The sequence below is a fragment of the Gadus morhua genome, chromosome 14 (genome assembly GCF_902167405.1).
Source record: "Gadus morhua chromosome 14, gadMor3.0, whole genome shotgun sequence".
Lineage (NCBI taxonomy): Eukaryota > Metazoa > Chordata > Actinopteri > Gadiformes > Gadidae > Gadus > Gadus morhua.
In genome coordinates this window covers 27940249-27959913 of record NC_044061.1, presented here as the reverse complement: position 1 = coordinate 27959913, position 19665 = coordinate 27940249, and the positions used below count along the sequence as shown (strand labels likewise).

The 19665-nt window shown below is 49.2% G+C and overlaps 2 protein-coding genes across 7 annotated transcripts in view; both read left to right on the top strand.

Moving 5' to 3' along the window:
- The window catches only part of sppl2a (signal peptide peptidase like 2A), a 31085-nt gene extending 20724 nt beyond the window's left edge, over nucleotides 1–10361 (top strand). For 2 of the 4 annotated variants that reach the window (XM_030376367.1, XM_030376370.1), the window contains 14 exons: nucleotides 688–777; nucleotides 1498–1634; nucleotides 2190–2347; nucleotides 2976–3072; nucleotides 3319–3420; nucleotides 3543–3624; nucleotides 3746–3820; nucleotides 4875–4931; nucleotides 6926–6979; nucleotides 7294–7393; nucleotides 7751–7831; nucleotides 8035–8195; nucleotides 8542–8578; nucleotides 9886–10361. In XM_030376367.1, coding sequence (XP_030232227.1) covers nucleotides 688–777; nucleotides 1498–1634; nucleotides 2190–2347; nucleotides 2976–3072; nucleotides 3319–3420; nucleotides 3543–3624; nucleotides 3746–3820; nucleotides 4875–4931; nucleotides 6926–6979; nucleotides 7294–7393; nucleotides 7751–7831; nucleotides 8035–8195; nucleotides 8542–8578; nucleotides 9886–9923 — 1269 coding nt within the window. In that variant the 3' untranslated portion in view covers nucleotides 9924–10361. The remainder of the gene's footprint in view (nucleotides 1–687; nucleotides 778–1497; nucleotides 1635–2189; nucleotides 2348–2975; nucleotides 3073–3318; nucleotides 3421–3542; nucleotides 3625–3745; nucleotides 3821–4874; nucleotides 4932–6925; nucleotides 6980–7293; nucleotides 7394–7750; nucleotides 7832–8034; nucleotides 8196–8541; nucleotides 8579–9885) is intronic. The other 2 variants (XM_030376368.1, XM_030376369.1) reach the window with 2 other exon arrangements.
- Nucleotides 10362–12741: 2380 nt separating this feature from the next.
- trpm7 (transient receptor potential cation channel, subfamily M, member 7) overlaps nucleotides 12742–19665 on the top strand; it is a 39804-nt gene continuing 32880 nt past the window's right edge. The window contains exons 1-3 of one of the 3 annotated variants that reach the window (XM_030376365.1): nucleotides 12742–12906; nucleotides 18456–18535; nucleotides 19417–19455. In XM_030376365.1, the coding sequence (XP_030232225.1) occupies nucleotides 12904–12906; nucleotides 18456–18535; nucleotides 19417–19455 (122 nt within the window). In that variant the 5' untranslated portion in view covers nucleotides 12742–12903. Of the gene's footprint in view, nucleotides 12907–17399; nucleotides 17952–18455; nucleotides 18536–19416; nucleotides 19456–19665 lie in introns of those variants that run through there. The other 2 variants (XM_030376366.1, XM_030376364.1) reach the window with 2 other exon arrangements.

Genomic DNA, 19665 nt, shown 5'->3' with positions numbered 1-19665 from the left:
GAATTTAAAACTTGAGGTCGGAGTTCCCCCCGGACCGTTTAGCCAAAGTATACTACTCCTACCCAGTAATCCGACTCCGTAAATACGGAGACCCCTCGAGCATTCGCAATTCGCCGCCCGAACGATCTTATATGTTGACTACAAACCATGTAAGCAGTGTTGTAAATAAACTCCCAAAGCTTTTCAAATCTTATTTGGTGTTTTATTGGTCCTTAATGTTCAAAGTACACAATGTACAAAGTAAATAAGATGCAAAGTTAAACCGGAGAAGTGATTCCGGAAATGATTTTGTTAAAGGACCAATCACAGCCGTCTCCGTTGCGTCGATGGATAGTTAAAAAATATTGGATGCGCACGTAAGCTACGCAGAGGGGCTACGGAGAGCGCACTCCGTGTCTACGTACAGCACTTTAACATGTGACCCAGCTCACGACACTATTTCAACAGCACATCTCTGTGAATTCATAAATGCAAATGCCACAACCAAGTTTATTGGTGTTTTCATTGCTGATGATGTACGGCCATTCTCCGTTGTTGACAAACAAGCAGTTTCTAAAAAATATTGCCCTTAACTATGAACCGTACCGTCCTGTACCGTGAATTCAAAACCGAGGTACGTACCGAACCATGACTTTTGTGTAACGTCACACCCCTAGTCCCGACTGTCGTGTTCATGATTTTCCTCAGGTCACTCCATCAGCCAACGAGTCGGAATACGCCAAAGTCCACATTCCTCTGGCCCTCATGAGGAACATAGACCTCCTGGACACCAAGCAGGTCAGCCTCTTCCAGCCTCACCTCTGCTGCCTCACAGAACCAGGCCAGAGCCTTTAGAGGCCCAGTACCAGGACAGAGCCTTTAGAGGCCCAGTACCAGGACAGAGCCTTTAGAGTCCCAGTACCAGGCCAGAACCTTTAGGTAGAGTCCCATTACCAGGCCAGAGCCTTTAGGTAGAGGCCCAGTACCAGGACAGAGCCTTTAGGTAGAGTCCCAGTACCAGGCCAGAGCCTTTAGAGGCCCAGTACCAGGACAGAGCCGCTAGAGGCCCAGTACCAGGACAGAGCCTTTAGGTAGAGTCCCAGTACCAGGACAGAGCCGCTAGAGGCCCAGTACCAGGACAGAGCCTTTAGGTAGAGTCCCAGTACCAGGCCAGAGCCTTTAGAGGCCCAGTACCAGGACAGAGCCGCTAGAGGCCCAGTACCAGGACAGAGCCTTTAGGTAGAGGCCCAGTACCAGGACAGAGCCTTTAGCTAGAGGCCCAGTACCAGGACAGAGCCTTTAGCTAGAGGCCCAGTACCAGGACAGAGCCTTTAGGTAGAGGCCCAGTACCAGGACAGAGCCGCTAGTGTTTTAAAAAGGACCAGGCCTTACTTTGTAAACCCCTTTGAGGAAGTGGTTCCTCTGGTCTGATGCTGGAGCTGTGTATGTCCAGGCCTTCTTCCTTTGTAAACCCCTTGAGGAGGAGGTACCCCTGACGCTGGAGCTGTATGTGTCCAGGTGTTTGGCGGGGGGCAGGTGCAGGCCCAGATGTTCTCCCCGCCCCAGGCCGCGCTGGACCCCAACATGGCCGTCATGCTGCTGATCGCCGTCTGCACCGTGGCCCTGGGGGGGTACTGGAGCGGCGCCTGTGAGAGGTGGGGCGCCGCTCGTTTACATATGGTGTCATCTCATTTACATACTGGATCATCTCATTTGCATAATGAATCACAGCAGCAGGGAAACCACTGGCCAGAGCGTCAGAAGTGACAGCAGAATCTGATCACAAATTATCCCTACAGTTATCTGGAATGTAATCCAATATAACTGGTGACGACTGTGGCCGTCACCACAGTCGTCCCTTTAATTATCTGAGGGTTTTTCCAGCCTTCCTCCTCAGGACAAACTGATTCAGAGGGAACCAAATGGCGCTGTAGAATGGGGTTGCGGGCGGAGGGGTCTTGGGCTCTGAACCTCGGTGCTAAACAGTGAAGAACCAGGGAAGGGCGGTTCCTGAGCCCAGAGGACGTTCTGAACCTGGAGCAGATAAAGCCGAGGTCCTGGAGGCTGAGCTGGGGCCTCTGCTCAGACAGAGGCTGAGCTAGGTCCTGTCTGCTCAGACAGAGGCTGAGCTAGGGCCTCTCTGCTCAGACAGAGGCTGAGCTGTGGCCTCTCTGTTCAGACAGAGGCTAAGCTGTGGCCTCTATGTTCAGACAGAGGCTGACGGGCGCTGGGGCCGACGGCGGTGGCGGGGAGGAGAAGGTGGCGGACAGCGGGGATGTGTTCCTGTACTCCCCCCTGAAGGTGGTGGTCTTCGTGGGCATGATGTGCCTGATGCTGGTCCTCATGTACTTCTTCTACACTGTTCTGGGTGAGTGGCCCGTGGTCTGGCTACAGAGCCGGTTGATATGAGCAGTTATTGACGGTCCTCAGAGTGAACTCTGACTAGCAGCATTCAGCGAGCTGCCTCATAGTCTCACAGTCTCAGGGTCTCATTGTCTCATAGTCTCTGCTCCTGTGCAGCCAGAAGCAGAAGGGTTTCATTCATTAGATTGAAGGTGTTTGAGAGAACTGAGCAGACCCTCAATTAAAGTGTTACCGGCGTCTTGCTATGTGTTCCCTCTCTCCAGTGTATGTGATACCATTCTTCTCTCCAGTGTATGTGATATGGTTCTTCTCCCTCAAGCGCATGTGATACCGTTCTTCTCGCTCTATTGTATGTGATACGGTTCTTCTCTCTCCAGTGTATGTGATATGGTTCTTCTCTCTCCAGTGAATGTGATATGGTTCTTCTCTCTCCAGTGTATGTGATATGGTTCCTCTCTCCAGTGTATGTGATATGGTTCTTCTCTCTCCAGTGAATGATATGGTTCTTCTCTCTCCAGTGTATGTGATATGGTTCTTCTCTCTCCAGTGAATGTGATATGGTTCTTCTCTCTCCAGTGTATGTGATATGGTTCCTCTCTCCAGTGTATGTGATACCGTTCTTCTCTCTCCAGTGTATGTGTTCATTACCATCTTCTTCCTTGCCTCGGCCACGGCTTTGTTCAGCTGCTTCGACGCCATCCTAGATCTTCTGGGCGTCGGCACGGTCAGGTACGGTCTCTCTCAGCTCTCCTCTCTCTGTGTCTCTCTCGCTACATGTTTCAATTGTACAGTTCTGTTTAGCGTTTAAGAAATATTTGATCATGGTAATACACAACAAATGTTTTCAGGTTAAGAATTCAATATGAAAACTAGTTTGAGGATGATAGTTTGCTCAAAGGCCTGCTTCTCAAGTGATTTCCTGTGTGTGGGTGTGTGTGTGTGTGTGTGTGTGTGTGTGTGGTTTTGGTTCTCTAGATTTTCGGTTCGCCGCTGGGAGTTCTCCGTGAGGTCTCTCATCTTGGCTGCAGTTTGCATCACCATTGCTGTGGTCTGGGTTGTCTACAGGAACGAAGACAGGTGCTGTCACACTTCCTCATCATGTCTCTCACACACACACAGATAAAATTACCTCCTATACCTGCTAATCGCGGACCCCCCTGCCCTGGTCCTCCTTATGATGCGGTCTTCTGCTCCTGCAGGTGGATCTGGATCCTTCAGGACCTCCTGGGAATCGCCTTCTGCCTCAACTTCATGAAGACCATCTCACTGTCCAACTTCAAGGTACCTATCCTGTTCTGAGGCTGATGTACCTGTTGGCTGCCCTCCCACTAGCTTAAAGCTTAATCTCTGTCTCTCTCTCACTCTCTCTTTATCTCTTTCCCGTTCGCTCTTAAACCTTCAGATCTGTGTGATTCTGCTGAGCCTCCTCCTCATCTATGACGTCTTCTTCGTCTTCATCACACCCTACCTCACCAAGGTATGTTCCATGTCTGGACCATGAAGGGGACTGGACCATGAAGGGGACTGGGGGAGGACGATGGAAGGTCTGGACCATGAAGGGGACTGTGGAGGACCATGGAAGGTCTGGCCCATGTTTGGACCATGAAGGGGACTCGGGGGGACCATGGAAGGTCTGGACCATGTGTGGACCATGAAGGGGACAGGGTCAGTCATGACCCTCCACGAGTATTCTTTGCATTCACGAGAGACCATCCGAGCCGTTCAATCTCACAGCTCGAGGCCTGCGGTCTCTTCTGTTTCCTCCACCTCTGGTTCTTCAGTAGAGATTATTCTCGATCTGATTGGGACGTAAAACCACTTCCTCCTGCAGTGTGACCGGTATTGTCTGACTTCATGGTAAAAGGCATGATAGTTGTTTCCTGACTTCGTACTGTGCTCTGTCCTCTTCCGGTCTCCAGGGTCATGAAGTATCGACACATCATACGTTCCCATTCATTCTCTGCTTTGTGATTCTTTGTTGATACGTTTATCAGGGCTTATAAAGAGAGAAGAAAGTCTCTGGTACCTTCTCATTATCCGAGGTGCTACCACTGTGTGTTTGTAGGGGTGTTCATGGGTAAACGTACCATTTTTAGGGGGGGGGGGGTTTTGGTAAATACTTTAAATATGTAGCATTACATGGTGAGCTCTGAATTTGTTTATTAAAGACAATTTACATGAGTTTAAGTATAATGTTCTTAGGTTAAGCATTTTATATTTTTCCTGATTTTAACTTGCGGCTAGATTTTGATCAGTAAGCTCCCTGCTGTTTCCTAATGCTGGATTTAATTGATTTCGGATTCTTTAATGGGATTATTTAAATTATTCAATGTCAGCAGCAGAATGTTGCGTTCATAATTCAAAGTGCTCTCATCAGTTAAAGGCACCGAATGGTTCCAAACTAAAGTATGGTGGCGCAACCATGTGGACGCCATGTTTGGACCACTGTGGTCCGTGAGCACGTTTTCCTCTTCTCCTCAAACGAGGAGCATCATGTGTGGTTCTTCACCACAATCTCCCCTTCTCCACAGAACGGGGTCAGCATCATGGTGCAGGTCGCACTCGGACCGGACGCCCAAGGAGAGAAGGTAGGTGAAACGCACCCACCCAACTACATCCAATCAGGCGGTGCAGAGAAAGACAACAGTTAATAATAATAATTTATTTATTTTGATTTGCGCTTTTCAATGACCCAAAGGCGCTTACAGTGAAGGGGGGGACCTCACTAACCACCACCAGTGTGTAGCACCCACTTGGGTGATGCACGGCAGCCAATCTGCGCCAGAACGCTCGCCTAGCCTACTAATCATGTGTCATAAGCAGTGTTGCCATAGTTACCTTGAAAAAGTAATCTGATTACTAGTTACTCCTTAAAATAGTAACTTAGTTACTTAACTGATTACTTGATTTTAAAAGTAACTAAATTAGATTACAAGTTACTTTATTAGTTACATTCAGCTGCGACAACACCCCCTGTTAAAAAATAAAAAAATACAACCAATGCCAATGCTAACTTACTGTCTTATGACCAGTGATGCCAGTAACGCGTTACCATCACTGGTCATAAGACACATTTCTCTGGCAGGACTTTGGATTTAGAGATAGCTGCTGGAATAATTTTTACTTCATTAATTGACAGAAATATGGCCTACTGGTCCTTTAACATCTAATAAAATTTCCGGTGTGTGTGTGTGTATAATGGATTAAAAACAGAAACATAAGTCTGTCCTGGTTATGTAATAGGATGAATGGGTGAATGAGGCGGCAGAGGTGCTCAGATGACCAGAGTGGATGAGTGGAGTTTCAGGGAGAGCAGGTTTAGGATGATGTTCAAAACGACCTGTGCTCTCTCTATCGGTCAGTATGCAGGGGAACTAAACCCGTTCAACCAGTTGTTGCAGACTGGGACGTTGTTTTCATGGCTTTGTGAACATGGATAGATGAGCAACGTTTACTTCAGTCCACTTGGTAGGCTGGTAGACTGATCTATCCAGCACAGATCTAGGTGGGCACGCTTGATGGAGATTTTCTAAACGGCTTGTAAGGCTAATCACACTCACACCTGGTGGTATAATATTTCTCCTTTAAGGTCTTTAAGGAGGGGCATGGCTCCCTTAAGCCCTTCTTTAAACAGCAATGTATTTGTGAAGAACAAACATTAATTGATCAGAGCCCTGGTCGGGTGGGATTCCCTTGGGAATGACTGGAACGGCCTTCCAGTTGAGCTGAGAGGCCCTGATGTTGTTGTTGTTGTTGTTGTTGTATGACATCTGTCACGTTAAAATTGTACCGGGGGCGAAAATTGTACCGGCCTACGTCATCGTTTGTTTACATCCTGACAACCTGACAACCTGCCCGGCAACAGACGACGCGATGCAGAAAACATGTTTCCAAACGACGAAATAACATAATACAGATAGCGGATCGCTATCTGTATTATGATAGATAGCGATAACACTTGTTTTTACTTTATATTTGTATTGTATTTAATTGTTTAATCGAAACAATAAGAAAAATTTGCCCGCGAAACGGGAGATCGCGTCAAATGACGCGTCAAATCACGTAGGAAGGTTCTTGAACATTCTAGACTATGAAACCTGCTTAAAACACTCAGTTTACTAGCTAAATTCGATGAAACAATTCAATACAATACAAATATAAAGTAAAAACAAGTGTTATCTAGCGATCCGTTATCTGTATTATGTTTCAATAACCCTCCTACGTCATTTGACGCGATCGCCCGTTTCGCGGGCAAAACATTTGTCATTTGACGCGATCGCCCGTTTCGCGGGCAGATTTTTTTATTGTTTCGATTAAACAATTAAATACAATACAAATATAAAGTAACAACAAGTGTTATCGCTATCTATCATAATACAGATAGCGATCCGCTATCTGTATTATGTTATTTCGTCGTTTGGAAACATGTTTTCTGCATCGCGTCGTCTGTTGCCGGGCAGGTTGTCAGGATGTAAAAAAACGATGACGTAGGCCGGTACAACTTTCGCCCCCGGTACAATTTTAACGTGACAGCTCCCTGAGGGGAGGCTCACTAACCGTGTGTTGGGTGCCTCCGACATAGGCACAAGGCAACTTGGTGACGATCCCTGCTGTGCCCCAGCCGCCCTCAGAGAAGGTAAGGCCCTAATACACACACGCGCGCGCGCACACACACACACACACACACACACACACACACACACACACACACACACACACACACACACACACACACACACACACACACACACACACACACACACACACACACACACACAATCAACTTGCATAGCCTTCCACCGATCTCTCTCTTATCTTCAGCTAAAGAATAACTTTAAGTCTGTAAGAGTGGAAACACTCTGAAGTGGGGAGGAGAAATGGAACATATTTGTCCATCCCTGTGTTTCCTTTTCTGTCTCCCTGAACCCAAACGTCTCCGTCTCTCCCCAGCTCCCAGTGGTAATGCGACTTCCCCGCTTCAGTGCAGTGGCCCAGAACCTGTGCAAGATGCAGTTCTCCATCCTCGGATACGGAGACATCATCATCCCAGGTACCCCTCCCAGGACCTCGTGGTGGGGACTGTTTGGGTTATGTTTGGGTAGGATTTAAGCCCCAGTCAAACTGTAAAGAACGACCTTCTGCTCAGTAACTCTATGTGGAGATGAGGCGGACATGTGGCCGCCTGGTGGGTTCTGAATGGTTTGAGCGTTCTCCATGTTTCTAATAATTGGTTCCTCACTGTCACTCATTAACAAGGGGGTTAGTCCACATGCTGGGGGGTTAATTATTCATCACTCAGCGTGTGACGTCAGTGAACAGGCCACAACAGCAACAGTAAATGTTCATTCTTCAGAGCATTTGATATGTTGCTCACAGTCGGAAGAGAACACTGCTTCTTGTGCGATAGGTCTGCTGGTGGCCTACTGCAGCCGCTTTGATGTGTGGGTCAACAGCTCCAGGAAGATCTACCTGGTCAGCTGCTGCATAGGTAATACACCAAATCACAGAATTACCCTAACCCCAACCTCAGATCCTCAAACCCTGCTGAACAATGGGGATAAACAATGGATAGGAATAACCAAGAGACCATCCCTCCACTGTGTGTGTGTGTGTGTGTGTGTGTGTGTGTGTGTGTGTGTGTGTGTGTGTGTGTGTGTGTGTGTGTGTGTGTGTGTGTGTGTGTGTGTGTAGCCTACACGCTGGGCATGGTGGTGACGTTCGCGGTGATGCTGCTGATGCAGTCGGGGCAGCCGGCGCTCCTCTACCTGGTGCCATTCACCCTGCTCTCCTCCGCCGCCGTGGCCGCCCGCCGCGGGGAGATGAAGCACTTCTGGACAGGAAGCGTGTACCAGGTGAGGCCTGGAGGGCAGGGGCATCCCGGGGTCAGGGGTCAGGGGCGTCTGGAGGTCAGGGGTCAGGACAGGGTACAAGGAGAGGGGTCAGACCTCCTCCCCTGTCCCAGACACTCTCCCCCCAGCCCCGTCCCAGAGTGCCTGGAGTATCTGCAGGGTGTGAACCCGTCTGATACGTCTCATCTTCATCTTGCGGGTTGTGTGTGTGAAAGGAGAACTAGTGATGTTGTTGGTCGTGGTTTCTCCGGGGTCACCCTGTGCATGTGTGGACGGCCTGTCAGACAAGCTAGGCAGGATGTCTCCATGTGTGTGAGAGAGATGAACTCTGACCCCACTTCATCTCCAGCAGGTGTTGGACTCATCCAGGGAGCCTTTGCTGCCAGGTGTGCTATCTCCTAGCTGTTAGCTCCTAGCTCTGCTCCCATCCTCTCCTCTGAGTTTAACCCTTTGATTTGATGTTTATTTCTTTTCCCCTGTCCTCTTTTGTTAACAAACGTTTTGTTAACCAACCGAATCCCAGGGCCTGTTCCCAAAAAAACGACACATTCATATTTTAATTCAATCTAAACTAAATGCAATGTTCATTATTTTCCTTAATTCCTAATGCACCACCGTCATTCTCTCTGCATGGCATTAATTGACCACTAGGTGTCGTCAGATCATTGAAAATATTGAGACGCTAGTTATTAATAAATCTACTTGGGTATGGGATTTGCGAAACGCCAGCAGATTTTGAAAACGCACAACTCAAATGGTCCTACCCCCTCTCCTTCAACGCTGACTCTGACTCCACCCATTCCAAGTACATGGACGGCAATCATGCACAAGCGAACACAGAAGCGCGAGAGCGAGCCATTAGCTAGTTAGCTAGCTCCAGTAGCTACCGTAGGCATGACCGTAGGACAACAAACAGAAGCTTGCTCTGGGTCACGAGCTTTGAGTACGTGCACGAAGGGGTCGCGCGGGGCAGGGGGAGTGCAGTACGACCGTTTGATTGACGTACTTACTGTCCAATGCCACTCGGTGGGTCAGGAAATCATTGGCGTTTTTCGAGCCCTGCCCGTTCCACAGATGATTGACTTGTTTATTTTTCATGTCAGTACTTCTAACTCAGTGGCTGTAAATGGGTTATGATAAGGATTTCAAGTAATTTTGCAAAAATGGCCAAAAAAGATACCCATACCCAACCATTAACTTTATTAGGCTCAATTAATTGCGAATACATAATACATTTTGATGACCAAAATGACAATCCACACGTATCACTATAACGCTTTAATAAATGCTTTTTGAATGTAACTTAAAACAGACTACTGTCAGTGCAAGTTTGCTTTTAAAGCCAAGTGGACTTCGGAGCACCTACCTCGGATGAGCACCAGGGAACTTAAACTCTCATTGTGTGCAGTCTCTGAATCTCCCTCTTGTGGCCCGTACCCTCCCGTCTCGCATGTTTCTTTCTAACCATAACGTGCCCTGCCTCTCCGTTGTGGTCTGCTGTAACCTCTGGCATGCCTCTGCTTGAAGCTGTCCTGGGTGACAGTCGTGGAATGGACTTTGCATCCGTGTCTAAGTGTACTGTCGTGTGGTAGACCTGTAAGGCTGCATGGCGTTATAAACGCAGATCCTCTGTGTCGTTACATGTCCACTGAGCGGTAGAGTGAACGTTCTTCTGCTCTGTTCTGCTCCTCAGAGGGAAGACCTTGGCGCTCCGTAGGAGACGCATGCTGATGTCCCTGACGGCGCCACCCTCCAAGGGCTCAACTGCTATTTTTTCCCGATTTCTTTTTTAAGATCCTTAATTTTTATAAATCATAACAGAAATTGTCTATTCCAGGGGGAGATGCTTTCACGCACAGTTTGACTTTTGTTGAGGAGTCTTGGTTGCTTTAATCCTAGCGGATCCAAAGAGCGATGCTGATTATGTCGATTATACAGAACAATGTCTATAATGTTGGGAGTACGAGGGTTTCTGGATGCTGCCAAGGGGACAGTCCATACTGGGAAGCACCTTATCCGATCCGTGCTGAAGGACGGTGGCCTGCCTGGGACAGGGGGGTAACGCGGAGCCAGAGGATGATCACCTTTAGTGTAATTTTGTTAAGCTACCCCACAGGTGGATTTTTTTTTCTTTGCCTTATTTGAATTAAAGTGTTTATATTTCACAAACCGCAGTCCTTCATTCTTTACCAAAACACTGCTGTCGACATCGCAGTGCTTATGCAGGATCAGCTCCAGCAGGCCCAGTCTCCTCCCCAGGCTCTGAGGCCTTGTGTCGTTGATTCTCGTCCCAAAGCCGAGGCAGAGGGCCGCCCCCAGCTGGTCGGCCTACTGGGGCTTCAGCGAGGTCCCTTCGGTGGAAATCATGAAGGACAATGGAACAAAACACTTGAGAAAAAGCCAGCTTTCTGCAAGTGGGGCGATGTACCAACGGACCTTGTTGCCCTCAGCCCCTCTTGTGATAAGATAAGATAAGATACAACTTTATTAATCCCCCGTAGGAGAAATTTGTTTGTTGCAGAACAGCCCAGCAGCAGTGGAAGGACACAATAACAACAAATAAAATAAATAACATAAAAATAACAATGTAATAAATACAATAAATACAAAGTGCTAATGCATAAGTAGACACTTATAGTTAAAATAGGGACAAAAACAAGACAAACAGAACCAACATCAAGATGGGTGATGCATATACACATATATACGCATACCTAAACACACACACATGCATATGCAAACACATAGACATACACAAACACAATCATCATCAGGCACTGTTGAACAGCCTAATGGCTGCCGGCACAAAGGAGCACCTGAAGCGCTCCGTCTTGCACCTGGGGAACATCAACCTGTGGCTGAAGGTGCTCCCCATCAGCCACAGCTCAGCATGGAGGGGATGGGAGGGGTTACCCATGATGGACTTGAATTTGTCCCTCATCCTCCTCTCCACCACCACCTCCAGACTGTCCAGCTCAAGTCCCACAACAGAGCTGGCTTTCCTAACCAGCTTGTTGAGTCGGTTTGACTCCCCAGCCTTGATGCCTCCTCCCCAGCACGCCCCAGCAAAGAACAGCGTGCTGGCTACCACAGACAGATAAAATGTCCTTAGCAGCCTGCCACACACGTCAAACGACCTGAGCCTCCTGAGGAAGAAAAGTCTGCTCTGACTCTTCCGATAGAGGGCCACTGTGTTGTCAGACCAGTCCAGTTTATTGTTGATGTGTACTCCAAGGGACTTATACGAATCCACCGTCTCAATTTCAACCCCCTGGATGGTAATAGGGGTTGGGGGCTTCCTCTTCCGGCGGAAGTCCACCACCAGCTCCTTGGTCTTGCCGATGTTGAGTTGGAGGTGGTTCTCCTCAGACCATCTGACGAAGTCCTCCACCACACCTCTGTACTCGTCCTCCCTGTCCTCACTGATGCAGCCCACGATGGAGGAGTCATCTGAGAATTTCTGGAGATGGCAGGTTCCAGAGTTGAAGCTGAAGTCAGAGGTGTAGATGGTAAAGAGGAAGGGTGAAATTACTGTTCCTTGGGGTGCTCCAGTGTTGCTCATCACCACATCTGACAGGCTGCTCTGCAGCCGCACGTACTGTGGCCTGCTGAAAAGGTAGTCACTAATCCAGGCCACCATGTCGGGGTGTACCTGCATTGCTGAGAGCTTCTTCTCAAGCAGGGGAGGCTGGATGGTATTAAACGCACTGGAGAGGTTGAAGAACATGACTCTCACTGAGCTCCCCGGCTTCTCCAGGTGTGAGTAAGCCCTGGGCAGCAGGTAAATGATGGCGTCGTCCACGCTGAGTTGGGCCTGGTATGCGAACTGTAGTGGGTCCATGGAGTCACACTTCTGGGGCCTGAGGTGCTGTAGAACCAGTCTTTCGAAGGTCTTCATGATGTGCGAGATCAGCACCACTGGCCTGTAGTCGTTGGGAGAGCTAGGACGAGCTATCTTAGGCACCGGAACAATGCAGGAGGTCTTCCACTACTGGGGCACCTTCTTTAGCCTCAGGGAGAGGTTGAAGAGGTGTTGGAACACTCCAGCAAGCTGTCCGGCACACGCTTTAAGCACCTTGGGATTGATGTTGTCCGGACCCATTGCCTTATTCCTCTGGGGTTGGATAGCTCCCGCCTCACCTGGCCTGATGTAATGAAAAGACTGGTAGCAAGGGGGAGTGGAGGGGGAAAGGGAGGGGGGGAGAGAGGGAAGGTGACAGGGTTGGGGGTAGAGTTGGTGGAGGAGGGGGGCACAGACTGACTCGCATGAGCTCACTCGGGCAGGGGTTGAGTCGAACTTATTGAAGAATAGGTTCAGCTCATTAGCGAATCAAGATGGATTCTTCATTCTGTATTCTAGGGATACAGTTCATAACCCCAGACCTGCATCACGGGGTGTTTTGATCTGTTACAAACTAGCAACAGGTGAGGTACCTGAGCTCCACCTGCACCACGTGAACGGCTCCGGCCGACTCAGGCAGACTGTGAGGCTGCGTGACGTCACGTGGCGTGTCGTCACGCGGATCCGCGTCACGACGCGTCAGTCCGGAGTCGCACAATTATGAAGCAGCAGCCTCTCATCGGAGCGGCAGCCCAGGCGGATTCCTCCAGCGTTGTTCACCGGGCTTTCCTTCCAGGGCTCACGGAGACCCGCGCCACTAGATGGGTCAGAGCCGCGGCGCAGCGCACCTGAGTCTCACCGGAGGAGAGGATGGTAGGTTGCGGAGTCGGTCTGAAATGTAGTGCTTTAACGGCTCAGGACGGCGATGACCGCCGGTTGGAGTGGCGGGTCGACCTGCGTGCTGACAGCGGCGGAGTCCGTTCCGTGGTCCGGGACACGGAGCGGCTCCGCGGTCCGGGACCCGAGCCATGGCAGGCCTCTTGTCCGCGGGGTTATGCCTCCAGGGTCGGCGTGCTGTGTGTCGCATGTCGGGGAGCCTCGGCTCCGGGTCCGTGGACCAGAGCTGACTGTGGTAACGGGGCTAGCTGGTAGCGAGCTAACCGCTAATGCTAAGATCTCCACTACTGCCGCTCACAGCCACGCTGGGCTGGTAGGCTATTCTACTACTATAGTAACAGTACTATATAACACTATGACCCTACGTACTGTTATAGTGTTGTGGTAGGCTATTACATTGTGACCCTACGTACTGTTATAATGTTGTTGTAGGCTATTGCACTGTCCCTACCTACTGTTATAGTGATGTGGTGTTAGGCTATTCCACTATGACCCTACATTATGTTATAGTGTTGTGTTGGTAGGCTATTACGCTTTGTCCCTACATACTGTTATAGTGTTATGGTAGGCTATTACACTATGTCCCTACATACTGTTATAGTGGTGTGGAAGGCTATTCCACTATGTCCCTGTATACTGTAAGTTATAGTGTTGTGGAAGGCTATTCGACTATGACCCTACTTACTGTTATAGTGTTGTGGAAGGCTATTCCACTATGTCCCTACGTACTGTTATATTGTGGTTTTTGTAGGCTAGATGTGTTGGTAGGCTATTCCACAGACCTGTCCACCTTCCTTGAAAGGAGCTTATTCTATTGAAATGTGTGTTTTCAGTGGTATGAATAGCCTAGTGTTAGATACTATATATCACCTGTGTGTGTGTGTGTGTGTGTGTGTGTGTGTGTGTGTGTGTGTGTGTGTGTGTGTGTGTGTGTGTGTGGACTTGCAGAGTATTGGTTCAAATCCAATGCATAACGGCACGTGTGTTTGGTGTTTGAAATTGTTTGACCATGTTCTCAAACCTTTCCACCTCTGTGTCAATGTGTGTTCAGTTGTACCTCTCAGAACGAGTGTTATTGTGTAGAGTGCTTTGAAGTCTTGAGGACCTGTGTTCTCCTCTGCTCGTGTGATGTGAAGTGTTGTGTACACTCACACGACTTATGACGACCTGCGAGGTGATGAACCACGCTCACACGCTGTGTTCCGGGAACACGGTATGTGCCTTATCCAGCTGACCCTCTCAATGGGCCCCGGGCCTCAGTAGGAAGCAGGCCTACTTCCCCCGGTCTGAACCAGTCACATGCCCTGGCTTTAGCTTACCCTGCGTAACGGGGGTTGGTTCAGGCCCTCGGCGGCACAGAGCTCCTGGGGCAGATAGAGGGATATCTACACAGGTTACGTAACAGGCACTTTTATTATTACCTGGAAGAGGTTGACTTGGTTTGTCATTGTGTACTACTGTGTATATGACGCTAGTGAATTACAGCATGTTGTTCTGTCCCATGAAAGTGTTTATTTTGCTAGCTGGTTGGGTTATTACATGGTTATTTCCCGGGTCTCTCGGAGTGTAGGTGGACATGTGACCTCGTGGTCCGGTCTAGACGGGCTACCTCACTCACCATGCGGGTCTGTGGAAAATGTTTCTGGTGTTTAGATTTCTCTCCTCTGCTCCCATTGATAGACATCACTGTGGAGTCAGAATGGTTCACTCTCTTAAAATGAACTGGAAAGTGAACTAGAATAAAAGTAGGAATATTCTTGAATATCAATCATTTATACCCTTAGCTCTTTGCAAAGTGTTCCCATCAACATGTGGACTGGTTTTAGGTCCTCACCCCTCCACAATTCACAAAGTGTCCTGGTGGAGTCCTCATGATGTGGTCTGGTCCGGTCCGGTTTGACAGGGGAGAGAGTCTCGGTCTGTTGACTTTATGAATGGAGCGTTGGTGTAGTCCTGTAGTTCCATCAGGGGAAAACCCACCCAGCCAGACCCCCTGCAGTGCCCCCTGTGGACGCAGGAGAGAGCGCGGGACAGCACACTACTCTTATCTTTCAGACCAAGGTTCACTGGTCATTTTTAAATGTTAGCAGTTTTTTGCTATCTAGTTGAACCTTTTTGAAAGCAATATTAAGGCGGCAGGTTCACTGCCCCCCCTCTCACATCTTCTCCGTAGGCGTAGCCTTGCCTCTCACATCTTCTCCTGCTCTTTAGGGGTAGCCTTCCCTCTCACATCTTCTCCTGCTCTTTAGGGGTTGGTCCAGACCCTCCTCCCTGTGACTAGCAGATGCTGAAGGCATCATTGTTTCCTGCAGTCTAGAGGACTGGGTTCTGAAGACCCTGGGGTTATAGAACCTGAGGCCAGGACCACCGTCACATGTCTGTACATCAGCGCAGGCCGACTGGGAGCACGTCAGCCCCGTGACGAGCATGCCTCCCGTCGGCCTCAGGGCCTCAGCAGACCTCTACTGTCTGGGCCTCATGCTGAGACACAGTGACCTGTTTGAACTAGGATGAATGGAGGAGCAATGGCACTCTTGTTGTCGTTTCATAGCAGTTATTACTGAGATATCGTTAATATGAGTTGCTCAACATGCGAGGGGTATGGATGGTCATTTCATAGGATTTTTATAGCAACGGTTGGTTCTCATCCGCTGTATTAAGAACATTTAATGGTTGATTTATTCTGGGCCTTAATTTAAGGAAGCACGTGACGCATCAACATAAGTCACCTGCTCTTTAGATCAGTCCTGAGATCTTCTGCCGCTCTCTTCCTACAGTACAAGAGGCTCTTTATACCTTTGTGTTGGGGGGATACTCCAACCCAGAGTCCTTTCAGAGCCAGCCCTGATACCTGGTTCAAGTAGGTGCATTCCTAGCAAGGCACCAAATATAGGCATTCCAGAACAACTTTCTATTCGTCCGTTTTTACAAACCTACATACCCGAATAACTGGCTGGGCAGACCTGCATGGCTTCTCTCTCCTAGGCCTGCTGCATGCTGGGCGCATAGCACTATAGTACAATCGTACTATAGCGCTATAGTGCCCACTTCCACCATTTAAATACGTCTTGAAATGGTATTAATAAAACCATTAAAAGTACATTTTACTATTAAGAAATATCTGAATTAATAAATTCATAATTATTAATATTAATTGATTTGGATATTTTTGGATTGTTTGCATTCTAAAAGCTAGAGTATAAATCTGATTTTGAGGTTGGGTTCAACATTGTGTTTTGACTGAAATGATACTTGATTTCATGACTAATACGTTTGTTAACTTTGTGATATTCCGCACAAGGTGCTAGTCGTGGAGTAGGGAGTGAGTGGAAGGCTCTTTTTGTTCAACACAAACCACACCAACGCTCTTACTCCATCACCTTCACTTCATCTCCGCTGTCCTGTCACATCGGCCACTCCGTCACACGGAGGTCAACACACCTGAGCTGACTCAGAATTCAAGTCTTCAATGTTGTCTTATTATTAATGTGAATCGACTTTTGGAACTTTCAACCCTTTGTGCCGTTCACAATGTCAACATGCCTTAAACATTTAATTATTAACGTTGTCGTTGAGTAGCAGATTAAAGTCTATAGTACTCTTGTACATCAGAGGGAATCATGGGATGTTTGGTTTCTGAGAGGACTCAAGAGAGTTGTAGAACTGTGGTCCTGAAACCTTGTATATCCAGCGAGACACTGAAGCAGCAGACAAAAGACCCACGTCAAACACAAGACCAATGTCAGCTGTGGAAAGTTTTGAGGAGAAAAGGAAGTGTGTGTGTGTGTGTGTGTGTGTGTGTGTGTGTGTGTGTGTGTGTGTGTGTGTGTGTGTGTGTGTGTGTGTGTGTGTGTGTGTGTGTGTGTGTGTGTGTGTGTGTGTGTGTGTGTGTGTGTGTGGACCCCAGAGACGGCGTGGTCAGGCTCCTGGGACCCTCGGGCCGAGGCGTGCAGCAGTGCACTGGGCTGTAAACAATGAGGGTCAATCAGGGAAGCGTTCTCCAGGAGAGGTGTGCGGCTGACTTCCTACAGGAACCCTCTGCTCATAAAGCCTTTCGAGGCGGGAATTGGGGAGGGAAGTGAGAAGAGAGGAAGGGAGAGTGAACATGTGAGTGTGTGTGTGTTTTTGGCAGGAGTTCTAAAGTCCTTAACTCTATTGTTGCCTGACATTCTCAGGTACCATGGTTACTGCTGAGCACAGCCCCAGTGTAAAAGGCCTGTGTGAAGCTCCACTTTGACCCAATGTTGTACTGGAGGAGCCCTGATCCGAGCTGCAGTAACGTGGGCTCCTGTTGGGCCAAGCAGTTAGTTCGCTGAAACCGAGAAAGACTTCCATAGTGAAGCTTTATTATCAGCTTGATGGAGGAGTGTGTTTGTGACCACAGTAACAAGGGGTGTGTGTGTGTGTGTGTGTGTGTGTGTGTGTGTGTGTGTGTGTGTGTGTGTGTGTGTGTGTGTGTGTGTGTGTGTGTGTGTGTGTGTGTGTGTGTGTGTGTGTGTGTGTGTGTGTGTGGTATATCATTGAGGTCTCTGCCCTTCCACTAATCCTCTACCCGCCCTACCCCCCTCTGTTTTTGTTCCTGAATCCAGTATAATATCCAGGTTGTCCCAGACACATTCATCAGGCCCCTCGGTAGCTTCTTACAGATTAACAGCCAGGGAGTCAGGAGCCGACACGCTAACCTCGCACTCATCGCTCAGCCTCTAACTAAAGCCGCTTCTGAACCCAGCCGCTGCGGAGCTCACTCTGAGACCTGCGCTGAAGCTGTTCAGGAGGACCTACAATCGCAGCGGGACCCAGCAGGCAGAGAACACTAGTGGTATAGCGGCGGGGTGTAACAACGGGGTCTTGTCGTGAAGAGCCAGCGTGTCGGAGGCTGTGGTGACGGTGGTCTTGTTGGGTAGATCTAACGTGTCGCTGAGGCTGTGGTGACGGTGGTTTTGTCCGGGCACTGCTGGCCGGTCCCGGTTATGTTCCTGTACAAAGCCCTTAAACACAGAGATGAAGAGGAGGACGCCGAGGTAACTGGAGGCTGGCCCTCGCCGAGGGGCCGCGGTCATGCGGTCGCCGTCCTAACGCCGTCTTGACCGGCCCGCAGCGCGACTGCGCTCAGACGCTCCGTGGGCCTTCGGCAGGCTTAGCCGAGTTGTGTACGGAGGTATTTGCAGCAGGAGGGGGACTTGCTGTTCTAAACGGCAGATTTCTTCCATCGCGCTGCGGTGGGACTAAGCCCCTCCCAGCGGAGTTTTCCTGGAGAACTGGGTCGCGGTTCTCTCCAGTTGCCTAGCTGGAGGGGCGCCTTTAGGAGTTATGGGGCTAGTTGATTAGGCGGTGGTTTTGTGCAGGATAAGCTGCTCTGCTCTCAGCAGGGACATGGTTTCTGGGTAGTTGTGCTATGTATGGTTTTTTGCATGACGTTCAATGATTGTCACCAAGATCTTTGCTTAAACAAATGTCTCAGAAATGTCTTTTGTTCCATTAGGTTCTTCACCCGTTGATGTATTTCCTCTCTTCTCCCTCTGCAGTCCCAGAAACCCTGGATAGAAAGCACTTTCACCAAGAGGGAATGTGTGTACATCCTGCCAGTGTCCAAAGACCCCCACAGGTGTGTGTTCTGCGCCCCCAGGGCGGCCCACCGAGGCTGAGCCTGTAATTGTACGGTGTGTGCGGAGGTAAGCCGGGCCTAACCAACGCTCTGCAAGGGGTGGTTGAGGCAGGCCCTCATGAGCTCCCTGTTTATGGCTCCACTGTCATTAATGACTCTGCTGAATCACTCTCCTCTCCAGTACCTTCTGCTTCATGTCGCTTATCTTTGTTTCAAACACAAAGATGTATCATTATTTTCTATTCAGCCATTTTTCCATCACCACAAACACCCTTGTGCTTTAGTCCCTGTTTATAGAAGTTCCCTATATGGAAAATAATAGTGTGTGTATTTCTGTAAAGAGAAGTACGGCCCACTCAACATGTCATCATGTTACCCATATGTCAACAAGATGCTGTTGGACAGGAGTGCTCTTGTTGTGCAAGATTCCTGAATTCCCAGAGGACCTAAGATGATTAAAGTGTCCAGATCCTGCGAAAGATTGTCGCTCTGCAATTGGTTACGTTTTCACCAATGCCCCGGCCCCACTTCCTCTCGCCAACGGTCTGCTGTTGGCCTTTTGTTTTTTTTCTGATCAATAATTTGCCGGCGCGGTTTACTGCATCAGCTATTGGCAGCTCCCGGTAGATGATCCAGAGGGGATGGGGAAGGCTACGTCTGTCCGTAGGACGACAGCGGGACCATGCTGGTCACTGCAGCCAGCAGCCTGACCTCTGGCCCCCCAGAATACAGATAACCTCCCCCAAAGCATCTAACCAGTCACCGTTCCCCCCGGCATTGAAGCATTAGCCCATCCATGTTGGCGTTGGGTCTGTCAAACATTGACCGTATCTGTGATTGAACCACAGCTAAAGCTGCTGCTGTCTCCTCTGTCCCTCCAGATGCCTGCCAGGATGCAAGATCTGCCAGCAGCTGGTGCGGTGAGTGTAGCTGCTCCGCCGGACTCCTGCAGACACCAGTCAGGCCTTGGTAGCCTGACGACCAGTTGATCAAGGGCCCGGAAGGTCCTTCATCAGGGTACCCTGTTGGAGGACAGGGTACCCTGAGGGAGGACAGGGCACCCTGATTGAGGAGAGGGTACCCCTCTGGCTTCCATCGGAGGTCCGAGAGTCCACCAGATACCTTCTTTT